This window comes from Malaclemys terrapin, chromosome 7 (genome assembly GCF_027887155.1).
Source record: "Malaclemys terrapin pileata isolate rMalTer1 chromosome 7, rMalTer1.hap1, whole genome shotgun sequence".
NCBI lineage: Eukaryota > Metazoa > Chordata > Testudines > Emydidae > Malaclemys > Malaclemys terrapin.
Genome location: NC_071511.1, coordinates 47,357,966 through 47,370,910, shown reverse-complemented (window position 1 = coordinate 47,370,910; position 12,945 = coordinate 47,357,966). Strand labels below are relative to the sequence as shown.

The 12,945-nt window shown below is 43.6% G+C and overlaps 1 protein-coding gene across 1 annotated transcript in view; it reads right to left on the bottom strand.

Annotated features, from left to right (window-relative positions):
- The window catches only part of RAD54L2 (RAD54 like 2), a 97,285-nt gene that overhangs the window by 44,613 nt on the left and 39,727 nt on the right, over positions 1-12,945 (bottom strand). The window contains exon 2 of the mRNA XM_054035237.1: positions 11,487-11,690. Coding sequence (XP_053891212.1) covers positions 11,487-11,634 — 148 coding nt within the window. The 5' untranslated portion in view covers positions 11,635-11,690. The remainder of the gene's footprint in view (positions 1-11,486; positions 11,691-12,945) is intronic.

Here is a 12,945-nt window from a genome sequence, read left to right as displayed (position 1 = left end):
GGCGCGCCTCGCACCACTTCCAGCAGCAGCTGATCTTCTTACCCAGGCGTCTCGAGGCGTTGCAGGTGCGGGACCAGAGAGAGGACAGGTCTCCCCCCCCCTTCCCGAACTCAGCCTCCAGGGAGCTGCTGAGGTAAGTGGCAACGTCCTGCTCGGAGGGGGCCCTGGCGATGCGTTTCCTGACCACGCCCTGTACGGCCTCCTGCGCAATGCTCCTCACCGTCGGGTCCGGGCATGTCAGGAGGTGGAAGGTGTGGGTCATCACCGCCATGTCGCACAGGTCACCCATCCGAGGTACGTTGGCGCCGCCCTGCCTGTGGGAAATGTAGATGATGTCCGTGCTGGCCCTCTGGGGAAGGTGGAGCCACTTCTTCACCAGCTGTCTGATAGTGCTGTCAGCCTTGTTCAGGGGTACCTTGGCTACGGCCGATCCCCTGAGGACAAAGGAGATGCAGGGGATCAGGAAGGTATTGAGGACGTTGATCTTTTGCCAGGGGACGAGCAGGGAGGAGTCGATTTGGGCCGTGTCTCACAGGATCTCCGCGATGGTGTCTTTGGGGGTCTGTTGGACGCAGACTCCTATGGGTGTGCCGAGGTGTTGGTACACCTCTCCCTCTTCGAGGGAAGTCATGGACTCGCCCTGGATCAGGAACCGTGACGGCCGGACCAGCGCCCTGGTGCCACCGTCAACGTGGAGTGAGGCACACTTTTTGGGGTTGAAGTGGAGGCCCATTGTAACCCAACACCAGCCAGAATTGATCACTTGGGCAGCACAGCTCTGTCTGATGGATACTTAGGCAGAGTAGGTGTGTTCATGTAAGCTCATTCAGACCGTGCATAGAAATCATAATTTGAAATTATAAGGTAGGCCAATATAGCTGACACAAATGCACCGACATTGTCATAAATAACAGCTGTATGAGGAAGCTAGTCTTTGTTCAAACTTTTCAAACCCATTATGCTTTCTCAGGCACAAGTATTTTCTCATATACTGTACATGCTTTTAAAGTGTGTATTAATGTTTCAATTTCAATTCAAATGTCCAACCAAAGACTAACTGGCAACACTGCATGTAACTGGGGGGGTGCTGGGGAAATTCAGGGGGGTGTACATCCCCTCTGGGGGGGCCTGGGGAAATCCCACTCACCTCTTCTTTTCTCACACAGGAAAGTCACTCCTCGGTACTAGCAGGGCTGTCACACCACAACACTGGTAACAGGAGGGAACAAGTGCTTTCACGGCTATGTTTGACACCCTACGCAGCTAATGATCATGCATGACTAACCTTGCTACAGAGACCTTCTCCATGTCAGATTCCATTCACAGAAAAACTCAATCATTGTAGAAAGCAATGTGCCTGTGGGTGATAGACTGGAATGAAGCATCCACTGACTAGGGAACTCTTCAATTACCATAATACAAACAAAAACCTCATTCACTGAACATCTGATCATCTCAGACGTGATGTTATCACAGGAGACGGAAAAGCCCTTTTCTCAAAAAAGGTGGGAGTAGAAAGCATATGTATTTCTTCTCTTGTTACTCAGCTACAGTTAAGCCCCTTGGTTTTCAGTTTGAACAGATTTTTACCGAAAAAAATCCCAGGTTTTACAAAAAAGTATTATTCAGTTTTTGCTGATTTTTACCCTACTTTTGTATCATTCAAATATATTTTAAAAAATTGTTTTATTAGGAAAATACAATACATTGCATGATATATATGTACACCTCTACCTCGATATAACGCTGTCCTCAGGTGCCAAAAAATCTTACTGCGTAATAGGTGAAACCGTGTTATATTGAACTTGCTTTGATCCACCGAAGTGCGCAGCCCGCCCCCCCCCCCGCGCCCCCCCGAGCACTTCTTTACCGCGTTATATCAGAATTTGTGTTATATCGGGTCGCGTTATATCGGGGTAGAGGTGTATTACGATAATACATTAGTCTCTGTGTATATGCAAAGCTGTCTGTTGAAGTAAGGATATGTATTAGTCTAGAACAGGGGTCGGCAACCTACGGCACGCGTGCCAAACATGGCACGCAGCTCCCCATACACGGTCCCGGCCCCCAGCCCCATTCAGCCCCCCCGTGGGGGCAGGAGGCAGAAGCTTGGTTCTGCGGCAGCCAAGCTTCCCCCCTCCCCTGCTTCTTCCCCCAGCGTGGTGCTTTCCTGCCCCGCCTCCTCTCCGTCCCTGGCCAATCAGCTGATGGCCCTAGCGAGGGGGAGGGGGAAGAGCGGAAGCATGCACACTGCTCCGTAGAGGAGGCAGAGAGAGGTAGGGACGGAGCCTGGGGGAAGGGGGTGGAACAGGGCATATCCCTTCCAGCCCCCTGCCATGAGCCGCTTCAGGGCAGGGGGCTGGGAGCACCCACACACACACCCAGCCCTCTGCCCTGAACCCCCCACACCACAACACACACCCTAGCCTTCTGGCCTGCACCCCCTCCCCCAGCCCTCTGCCCTGACCCCTGAAATACCCACCCCCAAGTCTGGGGTCCTGGCCGCAGGCCCTACTCAGCCCGCTGCCGGTCTAGGTGAACAGAACTCCAGGTTGGCAGCGAGCTGAGCAAGCTGGTGGCGTAAGATCAGCATTTTAGTTTAATTTTAAATGACACTTCTTAAACATTTTGAAAACCTTGTTTACTTTACATACAATAGTTTAGTTATATAATAATAGACTTCTAGAAAGAGACCTTCTAAAAACTTTAAAATGTATTACCAGCACGCGAAATCTTAAATTAGAGTGAATAAATGAAGACTCAGCACAGCACTTCTGAAAGGTTGCCGATCCCTGGTCTAGAAGATACACACAATAAACAAACAGGCACGCACGTGTGTGCATCTGAATCTCATGCCCATCACATACACATTTCAAGTTGTTAGTAAATAACAGTTTAAAGATGTGACACACTAAAATGGGAAGAAAAGGAAAATCTGAATCAGAATACATTTCAGAACAAGGAACTTTTCAGAACTTTTGAAAGTTTTCAAAAAACAAACACTGGAGAAAAGGATGAAGTTGCATGTAAGCAGTGCAAATAGTGTGGCTTCATGTTTTAGTTCTGCAGCAAACCACACTGAATTCCATTCATCAAAGCATTACTCTACTGAATACTTTTTCCTCCTGTCCTTCCGTCAACCAAAATAAACCCTGATATTTATCCAGAAAAAAAAAAAAAAAAAGGGTTTTTTCCACCAATTATCACCTGTTTTTGTTGTCGTAGTAATAAACACTGAAATTCCCGGGAAAAATAAAAAATTAAAAACTGAAAATGAAGGGCCCTAGCTACAGTGAAGAAAAATACTGTGGGGACATAATTTTAAGTCTTTCACTCTGTCAACTGAGAGTGGGGAGCACAAGAAACCAAACACTACAGCAGTATAATGCAACAATACGACCTCTAGAAAGATGGCATGTGAAATCAGTTTGACAAAACGTCAACTATCTCTTCGTGAACAACAACAGTCCGCAACATGAAACAACTGGTAGACAATACTAGGAGAGGATCAGCAAGAGCAGACTGTGACTGAGAAATACCAGCATAGATATGTGGGGGGCTCCAGGAGTGGAATAGTATAATACGATCCATTTATTTAAGGACTGAAGCTCACTCAGAGGTCTGTTTCAGAAACGTGGGCAGTACCTACTGGCACTATGTGCAATTACAGCCATTGGTATTAGGCATCTTATTTTCAATGGCATTCGAATTCAGTGAAGACTTAGAAGCATCAAAATATTTTTACCTCTGGAGTAGAGCACGACTTTGAAACATATTAGGACTGCACAGTAATTAGGGCTTGCCTGTATACATCTTATTGAGAAGAAGTTATCAACTCGGTAAAAGAAGGAATTGGATGGTTCAAAGGCTAGGGAATGGGATGCAGAGCCTTTCATCTCCATGTAACTGATTCAAATCCAGCCCAGTCTTGTACTTCCTCCAGGAAAAGCTTGCAATGGCCAACAGGGACAAATATATTAGGAAAATTTAAACATGAGGCCGAGGCCTCTGCAGCAGGCCTTACAATACATGAATGGGATTGGTACAAGTGATCCAAGCATGAGCAGAAAGTCTGAGCAAACACATTTATGAAACTAGGAAGTAAGATTTAAAGGCAGACATCTGAATGACAAGAGGGCGGTTTCCACAACACGTTTGTTATAAGGATGCAACATCAGGAAAATGAAAGACTAATGCATCAAAGAAATAGGATGACCTAGGTCTTTCCTTTTCCATGGTTGAATAAACAGCACATTCCCTTCTGTGTCTTACAATGGAGAGTGGAAGTGAACTTTTCCATACAAGGCAAAGAACCAGTGTTGTCATCACCATTTACCATGACAAATATGCACCACACTCAAGTAGAGTTCTTGTGCCAGAAACTGTCAGTTCGTAAAATGATCTCTTCGTGGGAGGTAATTTATTATAGATAAGCCCATTTACGGAATATCCTTTTATGAGGCCAGTCTTGTCAGAGTAACTAGGAAATTGCTCCTCCACTAATTTCTTTGGATCCAATGTTTTTGTTATATCCCAACTGTATTACGCAGACACACAGTAAGAAAGATCTCCACAGCTGGACAATGGCCATGTTACATAGTCTCTGCCAACTGTGATGGTTCCCTCCTTTTCTTTCCTACCACTTCTTACATGCTGTTCACCTTCCAATAAGAACATACAAACGGTCATACTGGGTAAGGCTAATGATCCATCTAGCCAAGTATCCTGTCTTCTGACAGACCACAAGAGCTACAGAAGAACAACAGCTACTCTCTACAAGCCAGACCATTCCTTCTCTTTCCCATCTTAACTACTCCGTGCCATCTGTACTACAGCTGTCTCGCATGTGCTAAATTTCTAACAGCAGCTCTCTACACACCCCATTGCTTATCAACAAGTTGAGGCGGTCTACAAATCTGGACTGCTTGTAAGTTACTGAAAAGAATGGAAGGAGGACATACCTATTAGCATCTAGTACTAGCACAAACAATATTCTATGTGCTAGTACTATATGATAATTGGTATGTCCTCCTTGCATTCCCCTATTCAAAGGCACTAAGTAACTTGTATTAAAAAAGGGATTTTATCTAATATGGAAGTACAAAGCCTGAAGTTGCACTTTTATGTCTATTTTCGTGTTACTTGTATATGTTTCCTTTCTCTTTCTATTTCATCTTTGAATCGGTGGTTTTTCAATTAAAGAACCTTTTGGTTTATTTTTACCCCAAGCAGGTCTCTGGTGTGTGTGTGTGTGGAGTGTGTATCCCAAAGAAAGTTGGTAACTGGGGGATTGGTTTCATGTCTTTGGGGGTGACAAACCAGTGGGGAACAGTCAAAAGTACTGGTAATTAGAACTCAGGGAGGATGAATTTGGACAGATTCAGGACTGGGCGAGGGGGGGGCGGTTTCCTGGTGTCGCTTTGCAAGGAGTAACTGGCCTGATAAAAGCCAGGGTGAGACCTTATGCTTGTGGGCTGGCTACTGGTGTCAGGAATCTGAACCACCATGAAGGGCCCCAAGGTCACAGAGCAGTTAGTGACAGAACCCCTTACTGGTCTGGGTGGTCCGCACAACATCACACCCTCTCCGTAACTTCATCACCATCATGGAAAAAAAACCACGAGAACATGGGAGTGTCCCATGCTCCCACATGGACAAGATGGGGGGGAGGGATGGTTTAGATGCTGCTAATCAATCTATAACCACTGAACTACATCAAATTCTACCTACAAAATATGCTTCAGCAGCAATTATATGTACTTTGGTTTGGGGTTTTTTTTTTTTTTGGTTTTGTTTTTAAACAGAATTTCATCCAAAGCCCTCTGGGAGTCTTTCTACCGACTTTAATGGTCTTTGGATCAGGCCATAGGTACAAATTTGATCAACTTTTTTCCCTTTATATCTTTGTTCATGTAATTTTGGTGTGTTTTCTTTCCCACATTAATTCACTTAGACACTCAATTACAGTATCCATGAGCAATCCAACAATTATAAACCAGAGAGTACATAATAGGAAGCAAAAATGCAGTAATGGAACACATTTATCCATACCTACAATGCCTTTTGCAAGCCAGAAAGCACTATCACAACTACAAACTACATACAGTTTCAGATTTCAGCCTCATGCTTCTGAAGGAGGATTTTTAAACTATATTGAGAAAAACAACTTATTTTTAGAATAATGAAGGATACCTTGGCATTTAACTAAAAATATCTTCCTCCAAACCTGCTCTTGCACCCCTGCAACATGTAATATATAGTAAAATAAGTACATCTTTGATTTATCCTGAGCTACCATGTTTTGGTGAAACCAGCATATGCTAGTAAAATGCCTGCTGAAATTAAAGAAAAATTAAACCAGGAGCTGATATTTAGTTTAAGCCCACCCCCCAAAAGGAAGCGTTTAACTATGTTCATTATACGCTTCAGGTAACACTGTTGGGGGTGTTGTCTAAAAGACAGAGCAGAGGACTGAGAGTTAAGATTCATGGATTCTGTTCCCGGCTCCACCACTGACTGACTAGGTGACCTTGGCCAAGTAGTAGTAATAATTCCACCTTGTTTTACTAGATCAGCAAGACCCAACACCCCAATCAGTGGGTTCAAGGGAAGGAGAACTCTGGTGACATCACCTCCTTTTAAAGAAGTAAAGCAAGTCATTACTCCAGATTCATAACATTTTGACTACACCAGACTTTGTGCCACTCTCTCAGAAAGTAAGCTGTTGTCAGAAAGCTGGGGCAGATAGGGGGAGAGATGCAGTGTGGGAGGCAAGAACATCACTTTTGTTTGGAACTTTCCTTTATAAAAGTCACTGAAGACTAGGAACCAGAATTTGTGCATTTCGAAAGGCTTAACACAGTGAGAGAGACGGACAGACTGGCCTGAAGCATTGTTAGTCTGTAATACCCTGAAAAGGGGATGGGGGGGGGGTTAGGGAGGGCCTTGTCCTTCCTTCCCACATCACCATTCAGGCCACGCCCACTCCAGTGGAAATCTTTTAGGTAATACTAGATAACCCAGTTCATGGGGTTAGTTAAAATACTGGAGTCAGCCAGAAAGGCACCCCCTTGTCTTTACTTAAACCCATAGTATCTTCTCATGTTCCTCCAAGCCTTACTAAGGTATATCCTGTATATACTAAAATGCCACCTCCCTCCCTCCTTTACACCCCTGGCAGAATATGCTCTACACAAATAGAACACAAGACACAAGTTCACAGAGAAAACTAGTAATATAGTCAACTGGCCCATGCCAGATTTACTAGAAAAGAAAAACAGAAATCAAAATGAAGTACAGAGTGTTCTTCTCAAAACACAGAAGGGATTTTCAGTGGCACCACTGCAGACTTAGCAAAATGTCTATATACAGGACTTATTCTTACAGGAGCTGGTAAGGTTCTACAGGACATGTCCTGTACACAGACATTTTGCTGAGGCCAAGTCTACACTACAGGGTTAGGTTGAAATTAGCCGTGTTAGGTCGATTTAAAAATGAATGCGTTCACACAACCAACCCCGTTCCGTCGACCTAAAGGGCTCTTAAAATCGACTTCTGTAATCCAAGGGGAGTAGCGCTAAAATCAACTTTGCTGGGTTGAATTTGGGGTAGTGCGGACGCAAATCAATGGTATTGGCCTCCGGGAGCTAGACCAGAGTGCTCCATTGTGACTGCTCTGGACAGCACTTTGAACTCTGATGCACTAGCCAGGTACACAGGAAAAGCCCCGGGAACTTTTGAATTTCATTTCCTATTTGGTCAGCATGGCGAACTCAGCAGCACAGGTGACCAGGCATTCCCCCTAGAATCGTAGAGCACAGAATGTTTCTATGCTCCCCCTATCATCTCTGTCCCTGAGGTTATTGCAGATTAGAAGGCGAAAAAAACGCACTCGCGATGACACGTTTTCCGAGCTCATGCAGTCCTCCCACACTGATAGGGCACAGCTTATGCATTGAGGCATTCAGTGGCAGAGGCCAGGAAAGAATTAAGTGAGCGCGAAGAGTGGAGGCAGGACACGATGCTGAGGTTAATGGGGGAACAAACGGACATGAAGAAGCATCTGTTGGAGCTGCAGGAAAGCCAACAAGAGCACAGACCCCCGCTACATCCACTGTATAACCGCCTACCCTTCTCCCCATGTTCCATAGCCTTCTCACCCAGACGCCCAAGAACGCGGGGGGACGGGGGGGGGGGGGGGCGCCCTCCGGGCACCCTGTCACTCCACTGCAGAGGATGGCCCAAGCAACAGAAGGCTGTCATTCAAACAGTTTGATTTTTAGCGTGGCTACAATAAGCAATGTGGCCTTGTCCTTCCCTCCTCCCCCACCCCACCCGGGCTACCTTGTCCGTTATCTCTTTTTTAAATACATGCCAATACACAGGATGTTAACTAGCAAGTAAATCATCTGGCATGGAGAGGAGATTACCTATATGCCCAAGCTGGATATACACCTTGCCTCACTCAGAGTTCCCCACCAGCTGACTTAGAAGTAATGCTGATCGGCTCCAAAGGGAGCTGCATCCAGATCTAATCAGCCAAAATAAAAAGGAGCAATGCAGAGTCCTTTAGCAGAGAAAATAAGGAGAAAAGGGGGAGATTACATACCTAGCCTCCCACCAAAATAAATCCTCCTGCTCTACAAATAGTATTTTGCTGGGTGAGTTATAGGCTATTGATAATGCTTTTATATTTATTTATAACTTTATTATTTACTAGCATGGATCATTATGACATTTGCACAGAGACAGAGCAGGACTTAAAAATACAAATCCTCCTGATTAATTTCAAAACCCTCCTGGGCTAGAGGCAAGTCCTTCCTTTTGTTTCATCCCCACCTCCAAAAACAGAAGAGCCTCCTTTCCATGCCAGTTTTATTATGGCAGTCTCCACTTTTTCCCTGCCTCCTCCCCCAGTTTCCAGTCACACACCAAGAAGTGCCGAACTGTTCAGACTGCTTGTATCACAGATCTGAGGCAGAATGCAAAGCGCAATAAAGTTTGTTATGCTCCTGTACCATAGCAGATGGAATCATCTAATAAAAATATAGTGTTCCCCAAGGAGCAGCTGCAGTGTCTTATGCTGCCCAGAAAGAGGAAGAAGAAAAAAATTCATTGACTTTGGGATCTCTTTTCCCCTCAACATTCACCCACACACATGAAATGCTGTTAAATCATTATTCTTAAATCTCCTGGGAAGCAGCAAAAATGATACAACGTTTACCCCCTTTCCTCTTGAAACAACCATCCCCACTAGAACAGGGGTTCTCTATCAGCAGTTGAAGAGATTGGAAGTCACCCATCTTCCCTCCTTGGAATCATAGTGGCATTTTAAAGACAGTCCTTCCAGAACTGAAAGGAGTTCAGCATGGGTCAAAAGTAGAAGGCAACAGACTAACATCTATCTTCCAACATTGCAGAAAAAGTGTAAGTAAAATTATATTTTTCCCCTCACCTACAGCACCTTTTTTCCCCACAATAAGGCCCTTCCTTGCCTTAGACACAAATACTCCCTGATTAAATGGGATAACATTTGATGGGCTAACAATTACAGACACAAGGTGGGTGAGGTAATATCTTTTATTGGACGAATTTTTGTTGGTGACAGAGACAAGCTTTTGATCTTACACAGAGCTCTTCTGTGTAAGATTGAAAGCTTGTCTCTCTCACCAGCAGAAGTTGGTCCAATAAAGATATTAACTCACCTACCGGGTCTCTCTAATATCCTGGGATTGACATGGCTACACCTACACTTCATATAACAATCACAGAGGCTATTGCATTCCTTCTCTATCCTTCATTTAGGATTGTACACAGACAGTAACAGGCCCAATTTATAGAATGCTATCAGATTAAGTCAGGGCCCCATGCCCACCAACCTGAGTAACTGTCACATAGAGAACTAGACTCAGCAAATTTTCACTCATCTTCATCTCCCAACCCTACATATGTAACAGGGTGTTCAGCTTACAGAACCCACTGATCCCCACTGAAGGAGCTGTCCCCTAGCAGGCCACTGTTGATGGAGCCTGCTTCAAGTAAGAACACAGTGCATTCACAACAAAGAGAGGGAACTCTCTCAAGATAATACTGCGCTGCCCCCTCCCCACTTGCCAAAAGCTGGGTTCTGTGGGTTTTGGCACAAGCACCCCTACGATCACAGAAGCAGAGAGGAACACAAGTTCACATTTTTGGTCTCCTTATTTGCTTTACAGATAGTACATGAGGTTGGCAAAACAAATTATTTTGGAAGTCTACTTAGTTTTTCACTATTTATGTTATGTACTTCTTCCATTTCCATCAAACTAGACAATGAAAATAGGCTAGTCAGTTTCAAGTCAATTTCACTTTTAATTTCATGCACCATCTTCACAATGCTGCAATTTATGGGTTGCAAAATAGATGCAGAGGAATTTTTATTTAAAGAAAAAAACACTTTCCATTGGAATTTTAATAAATAAAATTTAAAATATATTGGTCTGAGGTTTATTTTTAAAAAACTTAAGTTATGGGGCAAAGTTGACCTAACTGTGTCCTTTTAATAGTGTTAGGCATTTCTTTAATAAGGATTCAAGAATATCAAAGTTCTTTACAAACCTGAATTAAGTCTACAAATCTGTGCAGCAAAGTATCATAATTTTACAGATTAGAAAACTGAGACCTGGAAAGATTAAAGACAGGCTCAAGATCATACAGAATCAGCCATAGTGACACATCCAGGAATATACTTCTGAAGTTGTTATTTTCAGTCCCCTGCTCTAACCACAGGCCCCACTGCTGTAAGTTAGACTTCTTCGAATCTAAAGCAGGAGTCCTATGACAGTTTCTGTTAGAGACTTAAAAATACAGAACTAAATTAGATCACAGCCAGAACCACTAGATGGACAGCATGGCTGTTCCATTATCTCATTCCACCAGTACTAAATGAAGGTTTTCCAAATCCAGGTTTAAATACAAACATAACCAGAAGCCTTGGAGAATGGCATCTGAATGCCAATACTCACAATTGCATCTGTTAAGAAATGAAATCTGGAGTAGTGTATCAGTCATTCACCCTGAACAGCAAATTTTTGAAATGTGATTAATCCATATCATTTCTCAGAGGCAGAAAACAAGTGATTCTCTGTCAATATTAATAATAGGACAGTACCACCCACAAACAAATGAAGCTGAATTCCAGCCACTGCAATCAGAAATAATCCCAGACATCCAGAAAGAGTGAAGACAGAACACCACAGAGGGATTCATGCAATAGTTCAAACAGCCAACATTTTTCCTCGGGAAACGTTTGATGCATGAGCAATCTCTACACTTGAAATGCTCAGCAAAACCCATAACAGAGGTTTGTTTTCTTCCCTCTCTATTTAGATTTTATTTCCATGGGGCTCCCCCAAGCCATACATTGAGAATTAGCAGTTCCAGTGATTATGCATGGTAAAGTGTGTGTGTGTGCGTGTGTGTGCGTGTTCACAACCACAATCACTCACCATTCTCATCAAGTAAGTCTTCCTCGTCATCCCCGTCATTGTCCTCCTCCATTGCCTCATCATCTTCCTCCTCCTCCTCTTCCATATCCTCCTGCTCCAAGTCCGGGTCCAGGTCTGGATCACTCCCTGAGATTGACTCGTCTGACATGATTCCCAGTGGTGCTCCTTGTGCATTACCTGCTCATGGCCTATTGCAAGGCAGCCCTGCAGGAGTAGGAAGAAAAAATCCATTCAAGAAAAACTCAGTGATGCAGAATTTCAGATACAAAAGCCACCCAAGTGCAGCTCATGACAAGTTTGTGTGGTTCCATAACTGCAGTTAATATTTATCCTGGACATCAGAATCCTCACAGAAGAGAGAATCATGGACACAATCGTTAAAGAGGAAGGCAGTAACCCACACCCAATCTATTCACAGATCTTGCTTGAGTTATTGCCAGGGCTTGAAAAATTTAGCCAATACTCAAAAATTAAGCAAAGAAGCCATGATGAAAGATGTCTGTGCTTCCATGACAGAACCCACGCACCAAGGCTAAAACCTGCAGAATGCAAAGAAAACATGCGTACACTGTTTATTGTGTAATAATAATCTCTCTTACTTTTGTAAGCTTTCTTCCCCTTGCTGGCTTCACTCCACCTATTCTTTCCTACAGCAGTGGTAATGCTGTCACTTTCTCTGTAGATTCCTCTTCTGAGTAGGTTTCCTTTTCCCCATCCTTTTTTCTCTTCCTACAATGTTTGCTACCTCCTCTATACCATACGTCTCTTTTCTAATTTATATAATCAATTTCACCCTCTCCCTGCCACACACCCAAATCATACCCATCCACTTACACATAAGGTTTGGAAACCTAACTAAATGCCCAGGGAATTAAACGTATTAGCCAAAGTATGATATGAAAGATGGGCTACCTCCACACTGTGCCCCTGATCTACCCCCAATGAACTTTTCACATGTGCTTGCTCCCATGACCCAAAGTGAATAAATATGAAACAAAATTAGCTCTCAACTTCTAAAAGGAAAGTCCTCACAACACAGGCAAAGTCATCTGTAGATAGCAGAGTCACTATGCTCAACAGCAATGTACCAAGATGATTGAGGCTCAGAGCTCTGGAACAGTATCAGAGGCTCAAGTGACACGCAACAACTAATCACTCAAGCCAGAACATCTTGATTGTTATTCTTAGTACACGCAGGCCAGGAGAAGCCTCTTGTGAATACTAGCATAACAAAGTGCTGCTAAAATATTCATATTTTATATAAAAAATGATGCAAACACCTAAAAAAATTCCAAGATATTACTATCCAAATATACAACTATTAGAGACAAAGGTGACCTTTCAATTTGATTTCAGATGTTGCTGTCTCTCTAAAGCATAGGGTCAAAATGCTAGCTGAAAATTCACTTCCAGGTAGGGTGACCAGATGTCTCAATTTTATAAGGACAGTCCCGATATT